Below are 20,743 nucleotides of genomic sequence, written 5' to 3'. Positions count from 1 at the left end.
GACCTTTACTAAACATGGCCTGGGGACAAAGCCTAGGTGAATCACTCACAATAAGAGGTCAGAGGTCATATTAGAAGGAGTACTTACAAGTTACTACATTAGGCAAATCTTAACCTTGCTTTCTTAATGACTCATTTTCCGCTCCGTTATTCTATAATTTTAGTTTGAAAACTAATTCTGGGTTTTTGAGAATATTCAGATTAATATTACCGCAAACAATGCAATCACAGACCTGGTTAATAAGACGCTCAACTTTCGTAAGGTATAAATAGAAATTGCAAATGTGATGTCACCAAGACTAAATCTTATACATTCTTAAAGTGTTCAGAACAAGTCACATGACCATGTTGAAATACAGCTGATCTCCAACTATTTTGAAATTCAATAACTGTTTGATATTTTGAACAGGAATGTTGTTTCATCATTCTGACAACGCACAGAATTTGTAAAAAAAAAAAAAAAAAAAATTTACTACTCTTGGAAAAATAAGTAGACATGCTCATATCTTCTTTTTATTACTTGATTGAAAAACAAAAACGGTTCTAAATTAATGAAAATCTACACATCTTTGTATGTGCCTTTATCACAGCTGTGATCAAATGCAGTGAATATGTGGTAATGACTCATATCTCAAACGCCTTCACTACCAGACATGAAAAAATTTACAAATGGGCACTATCTTTATGAGATTTTTCAGTAAAAATGATCACTTGTACACAAAAATTCTGACACCAATTTTACAAACACATTATTTCTGTAATTTCTTTTAAAAATAAAGTTCAAATGTACCAAAAAAATTAGGCCTGCATGAAATTTCTTCAAATATTTTTTGGTAGTGAAGTGACAAAGAAACACCATTTTTCTGTAAATATATTAACTCTTACACAAATTTTTTTAAAGCCAATTCGTGTATACACTTCATTTCTATGACCTGTCTAGAATGAAATTAAAACATGTCAAAAATTTACAAAGAAGCAAAAATTCAAATATTGTTGCCAAGAAATAAGAAAGTGGTACTGTTACAATTTTTATTCACGTGTTCATTTGTATTGTATAATTTTGTCGGAGAATTACAAATTTGACACAGTTTTCATCAGATTTTCAGTAAATGTGATGACTTTGAAACCAAAATTTTGGTGCCAGTTAATATGTACACATTATTTCTATGATCTCTTTCTAAAATAAAGTCAAACATTCCTAAAAATTTTGAGAGGAAGAGGAGTTTTCCCTGAATGTAAAGTTTAATAGGAAGGTGCTCAAAACTGTACTGTAAGTAAAGACGAAATGCATTATAGCTATATAAAACCGTTCTTGCATTACATTTAAATTATGAATCATAAACTTCGTCACTGTTATCTATTTATTTATCTCAGTTATAACCTCCATTTTAACACAGTCAAAACAGCAGTAAAGCTACTTTTCACGGCAGCCATATTAAAGCCGCAAGACTAAAATTCAATATACGGTAGTTCTAAAATAAACTGAAGACCAAAACACAGGCTAGGCACAATGTTTATAACTTTCCCCATGATGAGTAGTTTGTGTATCAGCCATTAAAATGAACTTTTCCTAGTTAGAAACTTGTGATGCTAAAATGAATTCAATCAATGGCTGGTAAAAATATACATGTAAATATTCTTGTCAAATAACTTAGAATTTCATGGTGTGAAAAGTAATCTACTTTTATGGGAGGAAGTTCAAGTTGTTTTATGTGGATCCATGGTGGTTATCCCTCCATTTTACTACCAGATCAAAGGACATCTCTAACCAATAAAATTTACTAAACCAGTCTGATTACATAAATGAAGGCTCATTGCGGTGCTTGAAAATTCTTCTACAGCCCCAATTATTGCTTAATGTATTTAAATGAATGACATTATGGAAGGCATTTTAAACTAAAAATAGTCACAACTGAAATGTAGCAAAGAAAGCCGTCTTGACTTGGCTTCTTGATATTCAGAGATGTAAATACCAAAAATGAAATATCTGACAGATTAAAACTAACAGGAAGAGGATTAATTTAGTACCTTCTATAGAACTACTTGTTTGAAGTAGTCATTACAATTTTTAAAAAAATACATATTTGTGGTTTTAAAGCTGGCCCTTGTCTATTAATTGTTTACTGTTATTTCTTAAAATTGCGCTAACAAACAAATATCTGAACGGTTTCATAGACTCTATACTAACCGGAAATGCCCGGTCTTCTCCTAAATAGGAACAACAAAACGAATCAATGTTGTGTCACGTTAGCTAAAGAAACCTGTTTTATGGCCAACAAGTGAATGCCCATGTTGACAATAACTTAACACATAAATCACTAAAAACAATGCCATAAATCTGTGTAATAAATCAATACAAAACAAAACAAAAATGACCAACTGTCAAGCCAAGTATATCCACAAATGATTTAAATTGCATAACAACCTGCCTTTAGTTCTCACTAACCCTGTAAATGAGGCCTGTCACCCATTTACTATTGTACCTGAGTTTCCATTAAAACAATAGACACACAAACTTTTCAATGACATGATATTCACCTCACAAAAGCTCGTAAATCAAATATATGAAAAGTAGAATTATAGGTGACAGCATTAGAATGTGAAACCATTTTCCATTCACAAAAAATGTCATCTCTAGAACCATTAACTGGAAAACAAAACATGCTTTACTAGTGATTTATTTTACTAAATTCTCTTTTCCCATTCATATATCCTTCCTTTTGTTTTTTCAGCTTACACTGGGGATAGTTTTCAAGATATAACATATTAACATCATAATATCTAGTGTGATGACTTCATTTTTGTCAAATTGATCTATTTTTTATCCAAAATGTCAACATCTACTCAAATAATTTTGGCATGAAAAAGTTTCATTTCAGGAAAAATTTGTAAACTGTTAAACTATCAACAAAAATTTTGACCTCAACTTTTTCTTTGTGTAACATAATAACTCTAGTCTAAACTCAAGTTCAAGTTGAAAAGACACAAAAAGTTATAAAGACAAAAATTCACTGATTTTTAGAAGTTTAGAGGCTGCCCGTGGATTTGAATCTGAAGATTTCTTCCTCTTTTGGAAAGAGATCTACTGATTCAAATCATGCATAGCTTCTAGAAGTAGTATTTTTGGTGAGAGGAAGTTTAATTTTCATGAACAAAATATGGATGATTAGTTTTCAGCTTAATCAACTTTTTAATTCAAGTTTAATCCTTCTAAACTAAAATCCTGTTTAAAAAAGCTAAAAGTTCATAAAAGTACAAGAATTTATGTCAAGTGTTCAAGTTTTAAAATTTGCCAGTGAAAGATTACAGTTGACTTACAGTGAGGTTTATGGCTATAAAAAGTTGTTCACTGAAAGTTTGACACTGTAGAGTTCTCTACCATACTAAATTTTTCAAACAAAAAAATGCAGAAAATCTATATAAAACATTAAAATCTGCATCTAAGTTCATTCAAGCTATACTATTTTTTGAGAAACAGAGTTTTGAGTTAGAGAAAATGAAAGCAAGTCATTGAAAAGATCACCTTTGTGTGAGTGGACAATCAGGAAATGTCAACATTGTTTTTAGATTGTACTACTATCGTTCATGAAACAACTTTTACAATTGTTCTAAAATGTATCAATCTCCACCTTCACAATCACATCTGTTACATTCATTAAGTCGGCCTCCTATAATTCATTTTCAATTACCCAATTTTTTTTTTTTTTGGTACCACTCTTAACTCTTAACTGATAAAAAAAAAACTACTGACAAATTACAATATCCAGATCAGCTCCAACACATCAAGGAAAGGTACCAGATGTTAACAAATTTCCAACTGCCAAAATAATGGAGTTACCTGATCTGGCCAAACAGGTAAAGTGAGCGGCAAAACTGAAGTAAAGGGAGTATTATATGCGCCTGGCCTATCTTGAAAGATTACAGCCATAATTAACATGGTTAATGAATTTAACATGTGTTCGCTTCATTCTGACTCTAGTGTAAAAAAGTTTAGTGAGATACCCCCAGATGAATTATTGAGTGTAAAATAAGTGGTGAAAAGTGGACTCAGCTACCAAGCAGTAAGTTTTATGAGTATTTAATCATGCTATTGACTAACAATCTCTGCAGTTGATATAAACATTGAGATATATGTCTTCCACTTGTACATACAAAGCCAACAGGAGCTACGATATTTAGTATGTAATTCTATACTTCTGTAATAGCCTAGCGGTTCCTGAACGGGGCAAGAACAATCAGTTCTTTGACTGGCTGCTTTCTGAGTACTTCTCACTGAGTGTTAAAGTTTCTAGCATGGGGACCGTAAGTACGTGCATGTTGGGGTTTGTCTCTGTCCATGGGCCTGCTTAGTTTAAGAAGGTGGCCGCTACCCAAGTCCAATCCAATTAGAATTGTAACGCGATATCACATACAGTCTATAGTTCTCCTCCAATTAGAATTGCCCTGGGTAGTACCTTAACGGCTAATTATGGATATCAAAGGCCCACTACTCATGCTGCTCATCAATAAGGCGGGTTACTCATCTATACTATACACTTTCTGTCTTTCTTTGTTTGCGTTTTCGTCATTGTCTAAAATAAACCATTTAGATTCACAAGGCACTTTGTGTCCGCCAATTCCTAACACCACAAACATCAAACAAAAGGTTAGGGGCTATGGAGTGGAAGCCGAACTCTACAAAGTTAAACCTAAAGAGTTATTCTGAATACCTTGGCGGTACTGTAGATGTCGCAATCCAGAAGTAGGGGTTATTATTCAAACTCGACTGCGGAGTCTTAGACAAAAAAAACAACAGACAGTAATTTACATGTCGAAGTGAGTAAATTCAAATCAATGGACACTGACAGTTTGACTGTGATGACGATATCACTGTACAATAGAATACGGTTTAATTTGACCAAGACCCCTTGGGTGTTATAGAATGGGTTACAACAATATGCAGTTTAGCAGTTGAGTCTTAACTCTTCCTATCTCACAACTTCAAGCTTCATTATCACAAATTATCACTAGTCACCTACCTGTCGATAATAACCGGGTCTGAAGGCGTTTCGTTCCTGTTGCCACAACTCTTCTTGTCACAGCATCGGCTGTCAACAAAATATCAACACAATTATTACAAACTTGCACCACATATGGTTTGCACTGTCAGTAAATAGCAGGGAGTAATTACCCTGAGCAGCAGGTACTGACAAAACCCCACATGATATAGTATTATTATACACTAATATTTTTACATGAACAGGCTAACAATGCTGTGGGATATGTCTATATTAAGGAACAAATCAGATATCGTTTCAACAAACATTAATATTGGTATACCATACATTTTCATTGTCATAAAATTGTCAAGAATTTAAATTGAATGGAATAATCTAAGAATTACAAAGAACTGTTGATAGGTACACTGTGTTTTACAAGTAGGCATTACTTGTAAGTGATTGAGTTTTTAATGGAATATTAACTCACAAAAGTTTGAAAGAAATTATTGGATAGTCGATATAAGAGTACATTGCGTGTTTATTTACATAAACTTCATACCTGCACATGATTTCATGTGTTAGTAGAACTCGGCACATTTCAGGGTTCTTGTCTTGGCCTTCATAGATTATGGGCTGAAGACAAATTAAAAGCAGAAAACAAAGTTACACATTCGATCTGTTAAATTTACCACAAGGAACATGGATTTTGTGGGACACTTTTTGCTTCTGGGTCAACAAATGGGCCACAACGACTATCGATACAGTTGTCATCTTGAAAAAAATGCCGCTAAATGTCTGTTAAGACACCTGGTAACGACGATCATGTAGAAAAGGGACATGTCAAGTAGCGATGACAACACACACCCCCATAGTATATATAGAAATTCACTGTGCATAGCTTTCTTAGCCTATACAAGCCGACACAAACAGCGATGAATAGCCACCATACACCAAATGTTTCACCACACGATACGAAGTCAATCAACCAAGGCTTTAATTTGCTATACTTTTCACAATTGCCCGCTGCTGTCAGTGAGTGTTCACTGTTCGGCAGTCGTCTGTTGTTGAATTTTTATCCTTAACATTATTTCAAATTACGATAATGCTAGGGGAATTTGCAGTAATTTCAGCGATATTTGTCTTAACCACAATAAGGTATACTGTACCATAATGCTATAAATTTAGACGAATTAATAATCTACTCGCTTTTGCGATCAATTTTCTCTCTAGATTTTATTAATTTGCGTATACATTGTTGTCGATGCTTTCGAGTTTGAATGCAGTTAATAGTGTTTCTAACCTGAGCTTAGCCCATGTAATATCTATGATATCAGTTGGTATAGCCATTGGTTGGATTTCACGTCCCACAGGCATGTAATATACGATGCAAACCATATCCCAACATAACATACACAGGCGGCGGACCCAAACAAACGTTGGCTACACGGAGGGGTGGGTGTACTTTCCCGGTAAATATAATACGGAGTCAATTTTATCAACTATTATAATGTAACAAATGTCTCGGTATTTTTCTCTCAATATGGTTTCAAGAAGATGCCAAGGCTTGAGGCAGTCCTGTCTTTTTTTCAGTGTTTTTTTGCAATGTTTTCACTTTTTAGCTCGTTGGGTAGGTCAAATTTTAGGGGCTACTGCTTTTGCAGTGCTGGGTCAACAAAAATGATTACTGCGAGTGAAACTGTGTTCCGTCATCCATGGAAGGATGTGACACAGTATACAGTCAGTCAAACATACATTGTACAACACAACTCCTTCGCCATGACGGAGGAAACCCCATTGATAAATACAACCAAGAATTTCGTCAACTTTACTTTACCTGTTTTGTCATAGAGTCAATAAGTCGTACGTAGATATCTTGCTCACTTCGGATACCTGGGTGAAATGGGGAATAATGTGTAAGCAAAATGAAATAATGGGCTGAAGTAGTAGTAAAATTGGGTGGTTATTAAGGGTTGTGTGTAGACTTTTAAAATACAGCGCACACTCTCTGAGAAGCGATCGACCAAACACATCGTGTTACGTCGCAAAATGCTTTCAACATGATCCCGACACAAATTCACCCTTCCAGTGACTGAAAATCATCCCGAAAAGAATCAAAGGCAATGTCAGTCATTCACAACACACACAAAATTGGACAATTGGTAGAATTTTGCATGGAAATCTGTCTATACGAGATTGCTTGGGGCTACAGAGAGGTCGATCGCGAAATGGTCAAATTGAGTCATTAGCGTATACTTAGCAAGGCAGTCGCACGCCCCGCGTGTACTGCCAAGCGTGGTAACTTCCCGCTATGTAGCTACCGTGAAATTTTGAAGGGTCTGACAAGTATTTTGAAGAGCTTTGGCAAACTAACACAAGAGTTTAATACCCTGAGTCCTTTAGAAAAGCACAGGTATAAATAACAGTCAAGAAAAAGGGCACAGGAGGCGGGCGATTATTTACAAAATCGATGCAGTTGTACAACGACGTTAAAAGGAGAACATAAACATTGCAGCGAGAATAGCGGTGAACCATGCGAGTAACATGTAATCGCTAAACAAAACAGAGTTCATTGCGTGTTTTTGTAACGGTACCTATCTATCCTTTCAAATCGGAAGCAGGAAAGCAATAAATCGGATCAACACTTATAATCTATAAACCCTCAAATATTAGCGGATTTGAACCAATTGAGAGGATAATAAACTTTATTTACCATTATTGAAAAGCAACTGAAGTCTGTAGTGAATGCCGTTATTAGTCTTCTGGTTATCCGGCTCCTAATCAAATACAAAAAAGAAAAAAGAAAACAAAAAGATCCCAATGAGGGTAGAGGAAACAAAAGATACACGTTAACGACGTGATAGTATTCGCTGTCAAAATGTAAATAAATTAATGACAGGTTTTCACATTGAATATTGCATGCGTACTTGATTGAATAAATACATCGGTTTATGTAGCGATTAATCAGCGGGAAGCACAAAACTACGTTGAAATCGCTTCCGTAGGCCTGTACGTACCCTATCTTTTTCGATAAAATCCACAAAGGCCGTCCTCTCGATTTCCACCGGTTGTCCCTGACGATCGTATAAGGCAATAACAAAATGGAAGAAATTGCTCTTTCGGAGATTGCTTGGTGGTTGTTTCTCGAAATGTGCTCGTGCTATGCCGACGCCACTGAAATACAAGAGAACAGCGGAGACACGTCAAGTGATGAGATGAAATTGCGGGGTAAAGATCGTTTGAAAACATTGCTAGTACTTGATAGCATTTAACGTGTATGAATGATTATAACTACATTCCCCACTTGTTCCCATAAATTTCCCCAGTGTTCCACATTTTTTCTATGACGTTCAATGAACTACATGGCATAGAAATTGAGACCCTTCTATTTAAGTCGTAGACTATAACAATATTAGTTGGAGTCATCGACTTCCCAAGACATTGTGTGCGCACATGTGGGACTCGATAATGTCATATCGCTTGTAGCAAAATACAATAAGATACGCACGGGAAAATATAAATTGTTAAGAAAACGTCAACAAACCTTGCCGCTCCTTGCTCAACCATAGTTGGTTGCATCCAATTCCTAACGCCACTCGAAATCGGTTCCTCTTTTAAATTCGTGGGACCTCTTGCAAGTGTGTCCTGAATCCCAAACATGAAATCTCCTAGCAGCAGACAACAGTGTAGTGTTAAAATACACGATTAACTTATGAATGGAGATGAAGAGATGTACGTATGCAATCAATATAAAGGTATGTCTACTACTCGTGAACAAGTTTGTAGTGGGATGCTTTCCTTATTAATATGATTACAATTTAAAGTTGACTGTGTGAACTGGTAAATGATCCAACAACAGAGGATATGATCGGAACTTGAACGGCACGGGAAAGTTGCCGAACCCACGAGGTCTGACTATGTTTTATCTTCAGTACACACATGCATGCATGAGCAGGTAGCTTGTAACTTGGTTCCGGTAAAAGGCTTGCACGTTGCCTGTGTATACGTACTAGTACACTGTCGACCACCGCACACTCTCAACAGAAAATAAACGTGTAAGGCTTAACGTGTGCTGATTAGCATCGCTATGTGGTCGTAGCTTACGATGTAGCCAGCTTTGGGGTGTCGGTCTCCCGGGGGCGTCTTTTGTTGGTTTCAAGTACTGCTATGGACGGCGGCTTCCCTATGGATTCCAGCCCCCATGGGAAAAACGATAAATACCCTAGGGACTCACTACTGACAGCAATTGACAAGAGATCAGAACCATTGGACAACGCCATTTCTACCATATAAGGATTAAACTATGCAAAGAATTCACGCTAGCCAATAAAAATGCACGGTGGGCTGGCAGACGAATAAATTGCTCACCCACTACTTTACTCAGTGTATCTAACGTCATTTTCTAATTTGATTGATAGGTCATCGGCCACGCGTACCCAATCAACACTGGCTAGACGACTTAATTTACATAATTCATCCGACCCTTGTTTGCGAATAAACAAAGTCAATGGTCTTAAAATAAACACGAGGAATATAAACACAAAACATGCAAAATGGATGAATAAGGCGAGTCATTGATGTAGGCATCATCTCATACATAGTGTATATCGAGGGGTTTTCTGTTCTTCCGGCATTATGACGTTCAAACACTAACTTTGACTACCGCTATCATCTGCAAGCTTAATAGCTCTACAATGCGACCGACGAAAAGTCGACTAAGCTGTCACAGTCCCGACTACGTACTGTGTGTATGCACACTCTTTTCATCTTGTCGGACAATGACTCATTATGAACAATTTTTAAGTTCCTCTATATCCGCAAAAAGTGATATATAAAATTCCTAATTGAAAGTCGGGCTATAGTGAAAGTGAAATCCTTGGGCATTTCCTCCGTTGCCCATGGCGTAATACCTAACGCAATTTACAGACAAGTATTTTTGAAACTTTTTATGGATAGAAGTTAATGATAAAGAATATAGATTTTGACATAAAACACTTAATAATTGATTCAGGGGTGATGAAATAATCGGAAAATTACTTGATGAATAAAAAATAATTGTAAGATTTGAAAATACTGGTAAACTTTTAAGCTACCTAGGGAAAATGAATCACGGTACAATATTTTTGGCTTGGAAATACATGTGCCTTTGCCGGTGTCTCCTGCAGTAAAATAGAGTGGCATATGGGCCAAGACGTGAACACAATAGGCGGGACACGATGCAGAGTAACCATACATGGATACTCGCTATGCTATATAATTGAATGCTATCAATGGCTTGCTACCAAACGACATTATTGTATTAAATTTCACGGCCTTTGTCATCACGTGCACCCGATAGAATATTCTATTTTACACCGTTTTGCTTACCAGCTTTAATCCAAAATTCCCGGTGAAATAACTAAAAATTGTCAAGCCAAATGAAATCTGGACTAATGGGGTTTCACTGCCAATATCAAAATACCACATTTCGTGCGAGTAAGCGTCAATAGAATTATTTCAAAATCCAAAATTAAATAAAAATAAGCGGTTATTTTTAAGTTGGGTCATAGAGCGGTGCTCATAAGGTACAATGATGAATCAGTCTCGAGCGTCGCTGCCCTCGCCATCTGCGTCATGTTATCGCATCAATTTCTCAGGAAATTTCGTCACGATGATGTCCGGCGGTCAGAAAGTCGAAAAGAGGCACTTGCCGACGATTGACTTTCGTGTGTTTAACATACAAACTTAGATTATTTAGGAAAATCGAAATAAAGAATACCATATTGGGATAGGGACTGATACCCATTGCGTTTTATTCCCCATGATTAAAATTATACGATAGTGAAGATTATGCATTTGTCTGCATATAATTTCACGAAAGTGAGCTCACCTGTGTGATCAAACATACCAGGCTTACATACATGTACACAACAAACACATGCACACATATGTACACACATACACTTATATACACACATGCATACACACACCCTCACACGCACACATACACTTATACACTTATACACATACATACATACATACATACATACATACATACATACATACATACATACATACATACATACATACATACATACATACATACATACATACATACATACATACATACACACACGTGCACATGCGTACTTTTCTGGTAGGAGACACGAAATCTCCTATTCACAATCCAAACTCAATATCAAATTTCATAGAAACGTAGTTTTTTTAAATTGAAGTGAGAGTTGTCTTCATACAGCTATATAAGCTTATTTTTCTATGACGATGTCCATAACGTACCATATTTCCTCGAATCTAGAATCTAGTCCAAGTTAGAATAAATTTCACTCACTATCATCTCTCTGTGATCATACTTCATTTCTTCATATTTATAAAACTTATTACATCAGGACAGAAAAAACTGAAATCTAGTTGATATCTTTAAATCGTTACTATAGTATTTACACTATCACGGAGTATGCGATTTATTTCCATAATTCAGTCATAGCCGTACTGAACTTCTATGAACAATATGTAACATTATCCGGCGTTCGCACAGTACAGCCGACTACGATTAAAATTCAGTCAGCGTGGAATGAAAATCGGGGGCAAGCGAGAATTATACTAAGGTAAATCCTTATTCCAACACAACAGACTGTCACTGGTGACATTAAATTATGCTAATTGTCGTGACAAATTAGTAATCACGCTTAATAGATGCAACACACTCTGGCGCAACCTCGCTTTATCTCTGGTTTGCTTCCTGCTGTCTCGACCCAAACAAACCCCTGAAGTACGGACGATGGACCGGAATAGCTTTATTTGTAAAATTTATCAAAAACAAAGAAAATGCTAATTTGGAAGTCAGGCAAATGTGTCAAAAATGGTGGTATTATATATTTTTTAAACTTTCCATTTATATTTTTCTTTCTTTTCTTAGACTGTAACCGTTTGTCCACGAATATTGGAGGGTTTATTTTCATCAAAGACATAGTATATCTTTTTATCGTTTCTTCGAAATATACAATATATACAGGTAGTTCACGATTCACTACATTCATATCATGTAAACCGACACCTGATCGTTTTACTCGAGCAGGATCGAAGGGAGCAAAGTACATACACATTCGTACCATTAAAGCGTATATTTTATAACCCCACCATCATCGATTTCCCGGCTATCAAGCGTTTTAGAGAATATAAAAACAATTCTCCGATAATTTCGCGAATTTTTTTCACAACAGCCTGAGTCGTTACGGTAGCAGATCAATGGTTAATTTAATACATAACCATTGAACTATATAAGTAACGACAGCACACGCAAAATAATCATCCACAGTACATGCCGTAATGTTTTACCGTGTACTAGGATTGGATCGGATATACAAACACTGGTACCGGTAAAATCACTGACAGCAGTTGGTCGCCTGACTTACAACCCCCCCCCCCCATCCCCCCGTCCAAAAGTGACGGACACCTCAAGTTGAAATTGAACTGATTACACAATCTATACGTCGTGGCCACGTGACTGTGCGATCAAGTGAAATGAACAGCACAGGCCCGCCGGAGTGAGAGGAGTTCTAATGAAACGGACGAACTGTTCCATTTTATCAATTTTATATTTTCAATGAGATAGGCGAAGCATAGAATTTTTTTTATTATATAAGAGAAGTTTACAGGTTACTAGTCGAAGTTTTCAATTCGAACTTTCTCTGCAGATTTCTTTGATTAGTAAACAAGTTTATTAAATTGGCAAAATATTATGTATATATTTAAATGAGTGTATTTGTAATTGTATTTAATAAAATAATGTACAGTACATTAGTGAAAGTTTACATCGATTATTCAGAAGTGCTAAAGACGGAAATGTAAAAGTTAGCAGATTAGCGCGCTAAGAAACGCAATAACAACAACAGGTCTATCGGCAAACTTTAATGGATAATGCAACGCTTCGAACAATAACAGTTATGCCTTCACAACAATTTTAATAAACGATCTCGGCTTACGCTCATTCAAGGTGCGAATACTCATTCTACGCAAGGTCATTTAGGTTCGGTGTATCTTTCAAAACCTCTCAAAAAATAACAACTTTTTTATTTCATCAAGTTTCCAAGTTTAGTACCTATATATGTATATATCGCATACATGGCACAAACAGTAGTCTGGTATAAGGGTAGTAATCTATATCGTACCGCCTCGACGATACCTAGCCGCGCATGCTTTGTAACTATGTAAAACCGGACAACAACAAAAAGGACAGCGAAATTTCGCAGTGATTTAATAAAATTCGGGAATTGTACAAGTTGTACGCCTACTAGTCTTACTGGTTTCACAACGAGATTATCACGATATAGATGGTCATTCCTATGGGAGGCATTTCCGAAGCGCCTATAGCTTCGCCGGCGGGCAAATTTTGCCTAAGATTTGCTCGATAATTTGGAAGCTTTTTGGGGAGATGATAGATGGTAAAGTGACTCTACTAGAATGAGAAATCGTTCCGCATTCCCCCTTTTGTACTTTGGAAATGCAAGCGAGTGCAATAAAGGGCGGCGGGGGAAATACTCATAGCAACTTCGAAATGTAACCTAAGTTAAAATAAGCAACAAGAAAGCAACATCATGATAGTAGACTATGCATTTCCAATTACCATATAAATTTGACTATTCACAACTCTGCATTGACCAACTCAATACGTGTATAAGGCTGTATTAAATAAAATAAATTTCAAAATATCACTTTTTACAGCATTTTTAAATACTTAAAAAGAAAATCCACCGCCCTGACAAATAGCCGTGAAAGTTAATATACATTTTTTTCTTCAAATTTTGAAAACGGTGTCGAGTGTTAAGGATAAGCTCAAAGATCGAAACAATTTTTTTTTGTTTTGTCTCCAGACTTACGGTAATTTGACACAAATATGGCGTGTCGATGACGGTATTTACTGGCTTATGTGTATCCAATATTAATAATCATACATTTTTAATATTCAACATTAACTAGTAAGCCGATATTAGAAATACGAAACTTTTGATACCAATGTTACCCACCCTTGCCTCGGAGCTAATAGTCTCGCTTTGGATAGGATAGATAAAGATACTGAAAACTTTTCAGTTCAATCTTGAATATAAAAAAAAATATTGAATATTGGTCGAAAAGCTTTGTGTATTGTTTGTGTCAACTGTTCTTGTATAAATATATATGTATTCATTTATGGATATGATATAATTTACAATTTATGTGTATACACAAGTATCTATATATGATATATATACGATATACTTATTTAGAATATGTATATATGTTTGTATTGAATATGTACATATATATGTACACACACACACACACACACACAAATATATATATATATATATATATATATATATATATATATATATATATATATATATATATATATATATTCATTTAGGTAAAATACCAATAACACCCATGTGTATCATATTCTGCCCTGTCCGCCTTTTGTTCCTTTGTTATCATGAGTATACTGTATCCATGAGATGTACACACAATTGTAGGTACAAAACACACAGATATGTGGGTTGAGAAATGTTTAGTTTAGTTTCAAATTAAAACCAAATCTCCAGAGTTTAATTCGTGACGTACACAATTTTAATAAGTGAACCCACAAGACTAGCTTGACTAAAGAAGGAGATTACCTTTTTTTCTGTCCTTCCTTTGTTAATTGGTAGGGGTGTTGGAATGGTCTGATTTGGCCAGTTGAGTGAAAATTGAACTTCCTTTGGGTTTTGAATAGTGTGATCTCCTCTGACAATATTTATTTTTGGAATCGGTTAATTAGCAGTGTCGAGTGCGTGCATCTTGTGTAAGAAATGAACAGGTATTGTATAGGGTTAGACGCAATGGTCTCTGTTGCTCATGGTTACCAGCTCGCGTTGACCACTGTTTACTTCATGCATCGGATAGATCGTTGACCAATTAGTATGAGTAAACGTTTTCCTATGACACTACTTGTAAATCTCCATGGAAACTCGTTAAGGTTTAGTAATGAATCGGTCCCATGAAATTCGGACTTTTCGACAGATCTGATTTTACTTCGACACGGTTGTCCGGTTGTCGGCTTTATTTGAGCGATGAAGTGTTGGGACACTACCGACGGCCACGGTGCCGTCAGTACGACTTAAAATCCATCAACCTGTGATATATTTGAAAACCCAATTCGATTAGCATTGTTGTGTGCCTGTAAAATGGCAGTAATGTGCACATGGGGCAAAGCAGAGAGCATTGGAGTCAGACATTGCCGCGGGCCATCTAAATTGTCATGCCTATTGTGAGAGATAACAGCGGAACTGTACCCTTGCCACGTCAAATTTGTTCCGTTACTCCATCTATCTGACGCAGCCAACGGAATGAATTAAACCAACATAACGTATTTCAATTATGGTATCGACCAACCAAATCCACGCTCACTGGAACTCAGTTTGACATAAATCTGAAATTGATGAATTTTCTTGCTTTTTTTTGGAGAGAAAAAATATCAACCGTATTCAAAATCAGCGTCTGGTTTTTATATCTGAAAAGACTGTTTGACTTCCATATTATGATTTTTTGTGTCACGCCAATTTAAGAAATTGATCGTCCCTTCCGAGGTTTACGGTCATGCATTATTATATATGTCACGGTCGTTTCGTGTTTCCCGCCAAAAAGCGCTGACAGTTATTTTCAATTTCTATCCAGAATTACAAATTAAACAGAGCATTGCTTTAAAATTGGGGCAAATGTGGTCATCCCCCCACCCCAACCCCGACAGCATAGCGTCAATTTTGAAAAGGGACAGAAACAGGGAAAACACGGTAGTGGCTTTACATGTATATATTAGGAATTTGTTAGAACCTCAATCGGATCACTGTGATCACCCCACTGGAACTGCCAAATACTTCGAAGCGGTATTTTTAGTCTGGAAGGTAATGTTGGGAGCAAACGGATAATTATTGGGTGACAATTGATACTAAACATGGCGAGGTTTTGTAAATTTCGTTTATTTAGTTCCGAGGTCAACTTTGCGAACAAAACATACAACCTTGCTTTGCCGTACAGGTTGAATTATAGGAATTCGTACTTATCTCGCACCCAATTGTCATCGCTGTTGTCGTTCACAATTTTATTGACTTCTGCTTATTAAAAATATATCTTACAATTTTTGAAATCATCATCAATATTGCAAGAAAATATAATTTTGTAATGCCCGTGTCTTTCGAGTATTGGCCGCGGTCACTATTCTCGATATGGTATGCATTGCGGTTGCACACTTTTCCTCAACGTTCTGCGCCACTATTTATTTCCATGAGAAAGAAAATATCCAAGTATTATGTATAATTTCCGCTTTTAAATCCCGAATTCAATTTGAATTAAATATTTCCAACTAAAACGTTATATTGCATGATAAGCTTACTTGTGTGGAAGGGATAGCGGCGTGTGTATTATCGTGTTATTGAAGGTTGTCGCGCAGAACAGGGAGGGCGGTCTCGCGTTTCTTTTACGTTCGTGCTTTTAGGAATATCATCCGTCCATAGTTCATAAAATCACCATCTCAATTTCCGGCACCAAATTTTAACGCTTAATATTTGTCACGCTAACGCCTCGGTTATCTTGCAAAGTTCACAATGCCTTCAACGTTATGATTCTGGGTTTAAAATCTCCTCCAAATCCAATGAAATACTGTTACAAAATATTGTACTACCACGATGATTAGAACTGGGACGCTCTTTAATGGAAGCGTGTATTATATTTCATTCCTTTCTCGTCATCATTTTTGCCTTCACAAGTGAACTCTTGTTTTTGCACTTCAGTAAATATATACATAACATCGAAGGACACTGGCTGGCTATACAATATACTCTTTCAACTTAATCAGACATCGAATTTACATTTTTGTATTTGAAATAATTATTTTGATACCCTGACGTCCGAATTATACTGTTATTACCCTCATGTTAATGTATATGGGTCGCATTTTGTATGTTGAACATTTTTTTTTAATCGTAGACGATTTTAGCCTATGAAAGAAACAGTATAGTATGAGAGAGAAAATAATAGCGTTGTCTGCTTGGATGATGGACACGATGCAACGGTTAACAGGTGGGACTGAGACAGCTTAGTGTGGTCGGTTGTGAAGTTCTGTAAACTGACAGAAGGTAGAAGGCCGCCGTATAAGGAGATCAGGTTTCCTTCGGTTCTAGCAACTTGTCACACTGCTTAGAACTGAAAGGGGTCCTTGATCAAACAAAATTGAAAAATGTCTATAAACAATATTGAACAGGTCTCCACAGTTCGTATTTGTGAAGATTCTTTCTTGTAACATAAGCCAACATCAAATAAATATAGCAACCGTTCAACAACTTTGCTTCACACTGTCTCTTAGTATCATCCTCTCCTAGTTTACCTCTGTTTATCCGAGTCATTTCAGAAAGGAAGTTATGAATATAACTTTTTCCTGTCCCGTTGCCTTGACAAATAAAACTATTTTTACAATAATTTACACCGGAATCATCTCGAGATTTAACACACGTGGCGAACATCATCGTTAGTATTGACTGAGGTAATTGAATTGACTTTAATGTTTATTATATTTTTTTAAAAAGAATACACGGTTATCCGGCGGAAGGGGGCCAAAGCGATGCATGAATTAATTCAAGTTCGATGACAATTTCTGACTTATTTTTGTAACTCTTTCAATTGAGGTGTCTCCCTAGATGATAGACGTGGCGGAAATGTATCATTATCAAACGGACTGAATCCCCACAGTGGACGAATTATCCTTTTTGGAGGTGTTGATAGGCACATTAACCCTCCCTGCAGCGTTTCATCTACTGTATGTAAGTATTAAATTAGCTCCAAACGATTCACGGTGAGCAATAAATAGCATTCCTAATTGTTGAAGAGATAAAGAACAAAACGAAGGTTTGATCAGATCTAGACTTTAAAACGAGATGATATTATATATAAGACTGTCAACTAAACGTATGAAACTCGTAGCACGGTGTTGTTAGTTAGATAACACATATATGAACAAAACACTGCATTGAAATGAACATAGGAACTGTACTCAACTTTACGCTTTATCTAGCATACATACGTATATATTCATATTTCTTGCTTCACTTCCTAAACGAAATATATGTTGTAGTTTTAAATGGAAAACACAATCTTAGGATGTATGTGTAACCTTTTCAGAAATGTCCAATGTAAGATCGTAGCTTGCGGCGAAGTTGAAACTCACAATGAACGACCCACAAAGACTACGAAGGCTACGTTTTGTCTTGTTGGTCTTCTGTTGCACTAGACTCAGTCCTAACGAAGACCTTGAGTCAGTTAGTTTAGTTGAAGTTGTAAAAACTTCATGTTTAAAAAAATGTAAGGATTCCTTTCCTGGTTTGGCTTCATTCATTTAAAGATTAATTAATTAATTTATTGATTGATTGAGTGGTTGGTTGATTGATTGATTGATTGATTGATTGATTGATTGATTGATTGATTCATGGATTGATTGATTGATTGATTGATTGATTGATTGATTGATCGATCGATTGATCAGATGAATTAAGCCTTTAAAGGTACCTCTGAAATGACTTTATACAAACGCACATTAAAAACAATATTTGAGCGTTATAAATTAATATTTCTGGTTGGTTTTCGTCTCCTTGTATAGTATAATGGAAAATTTTAGGGAGAGACAGGATAAATGGACAAGAATTTTACACTGACAACGAGTATTGAAAACTGTACTAAAAATAAAGTTCGCCCACATGTCTGGAATTATTATATACATTTTATAGAGAGAAGTCTCTGAAATTTATCTTATGAGAGTGTCCCAGCGTTTGTCTCTGAAATTTATCTTATGGGAGTGTCCCAGCGTTTACGAGCAATCACATAAGTTAAAATACATACAAGTATTCAATAGAAGTACATACTGTACCTATAGTTGCTATGAATTGGAGCTATCTGATAGCAAGCCAAGTCGTTATTCTGTGACAGGTGTAACGTTTGTGACAATCCAACATTTACGGTGCCCCCGACGACACAATCAGGCTGTTCCCGGAGAAGATTCGTTTTACCAGATAAGGGTATTAAAATCAAATTTATGTGATTACATAGTTTCTCGTTAGGTACAACCGCATACCGTAGAATCGATCGATCCATCGGGCTGGTCATATGTCGAGACCCGGTGTCAAGCTTCGTCAAACAACGCCGAAGCTACACGCCATGTTTCAAAGTAATCGACACAATTTCCCTTCAACAATTTTGACGAGCGGAACACCATACAACCAATTTGTATACTATAGTATAACGGAATGTGTGGTTGCCGCACACCGTGGCGCGATAACCAGGGGCTTACTTTTCTAATATTGTCATTATTTCCCCTAACAAGAGCAATAACTTTTGTTGCCTGATTGAATTAGTTGAATAAAACCTTGTGAAATCTCTTGGCGGAAACTGTCGACAACCCCAATTGGTTTGCTCTCAAATACACATCCATTAGGGACATTCACAGTGCACTAGGGGTATCCAAAAAAAGAGCAACCGTGAACGACTTGCCAGCTCTCAAACATACACGTGAATTGTCAATACTCTCAGTTCCATGTGTGCTTTCGCTTATTTCGATGGTCATTCTTGCTATCCTGTGTTTTATTTTTATTTTATTCTTTCCGGGATCCTGCCTACGAGGTTGTGGATACACGCATACGCGGTGGACACCCGTGAATGTACAATACACTAAACCGCGTACAACAGCATCTGCGTTTGAGGGTGAATTCACGATTGTACATCGAATCCCATTACGCTGTTCTCTCACAAAAATAATAAGTGTGACTTCATTTCATGTTTTTCAAACGGTCGCATGAAATCAACAATTAGCGATGTAGTAGAGTTAATGTTTGTATATATCTGTACGAAGTCGAAAACGATGTCAGTTTCACGAATGTCTGAATATGTACATGTCCATTTTTTTAAAAATAAGGATGACTGACATAAACTCAATAAAATTCACTTTGCCCCCATTGGACCGAACACCACAAAGCTGCTGAAAATCCAATTCAGAAAACTTTGACAAGTTTGTAATTAATAAATGATGTGTTAGTTGTATCTATCGTATCTATATACAGTGCAAATCAAAGATTAAATGAAACATGCGCAATTTAAATTTAGTCGGGAAATTAAGCAGGAAAGGGTAAAAACATGTTATCCACAACTAACAAATTACCACTCACCTTTTTATGCTGTATACACAAGAAAAATAGAGATGACAAGATGAAAAATATGAAAGTTGAAAACTGTGAGTCGTGTGATACGCGGACAGGGAGTAAGTTCAGAGGACTTGTAGCGTAGTTGGCATTCGGTGGTTTTATGTACGGCACATTGTACACACGGTTGATGGAGACAAAGAATAACAGGGGCGCCCTCATGCGACTGCGGTTGGTAACGCATGAGAGCCGTCAGGCACACTGCTCTAACTTTCGACCTTTAATGAAAGTGAGGGCATGTCCCCGACGGTTCCTGACTTAACTTAATTGGAGATACGCTGATCAACTAGAATACACAATTCTCCTGTTGAATTCAAATTGAGGGCACATATTGGAAGAGAAAAAAAGCTTAGACAGACTGTAGACCAAGTGCTGATAATAGTCAAAATGTGTAGACGCAATTTTTCGTAACAACCGCCGCAAGACAAGAGTCACCTATTAGTACATGTGAAGTGTGTGTCTTCATTCAATACACTCTGAACTAGTCGGTGACAAATTACGGTATACGGGTTATCCA

General features: G+C 36.3%; 1 protein-coding gene across 1 annotated transcript in view; it reads right to left on the bottom strand.

The window, feature by feature from the left end:
- Positions 1 to 8,643, bottom strand: part of LOC144446123 (transcription factor COE3-like) — a 96,306-nt gene extending 87,663 nt beyond the window's left edge. The window contains exons 1-6 of the mRNA XM_078135833.1: positions 8,520 to 8,643; positions 7,993 to 8,149; positions 7,689 to 7,752; positions 6,813 to 6,868; positions 5,538 to 5,611; positions 5,018 to 5,086 (exon numbers count right to left, since the gene is read on the bottom strand). Of these exons, the coding sequence (XP_077991959.1) occupies positions 5,018 to 5,086; positions 5,538 to 5,611; positions 6,813 to 6,868; positions 7,689 to 7,752; positions 7,993 to 8,149; positions 8,520 to 8,635 (536 nt within the window). The 5' untranslated portion in view covers positions 8,636 to 8,643. The remainder of the gene's footprint in view (positions 1 to 5,017; positions 5,087 to 5,537; positions 5,612 to 6,812; positions 6,869 to 7,688; positions 7,753 to 7,992; positions 8,150 to 8,519) is intronic.
- Positions 8,644 to 20,743: the final 12,100 nt, after the last annotated feature.

The sequence above is a fragment of the Glandiceps talaboti genome, chromosome 15 (assembly GCF_964340395.1).
Source record: "Glandiceps talaboti chromosome 15, keGlaTala1.1, whole genome shotgun sequence".
In the NCBI taxonomy this organism is placed as follows: domain Eukaryota; kingdom Metazoa; phylum Hemichordata; class Enteropneusta; family Spengelidae; genus Glandiceps; species Glandiceps talaboti.
This window is presented reverse-complemented; position numbering and strand designations above follow the sequence as displayed.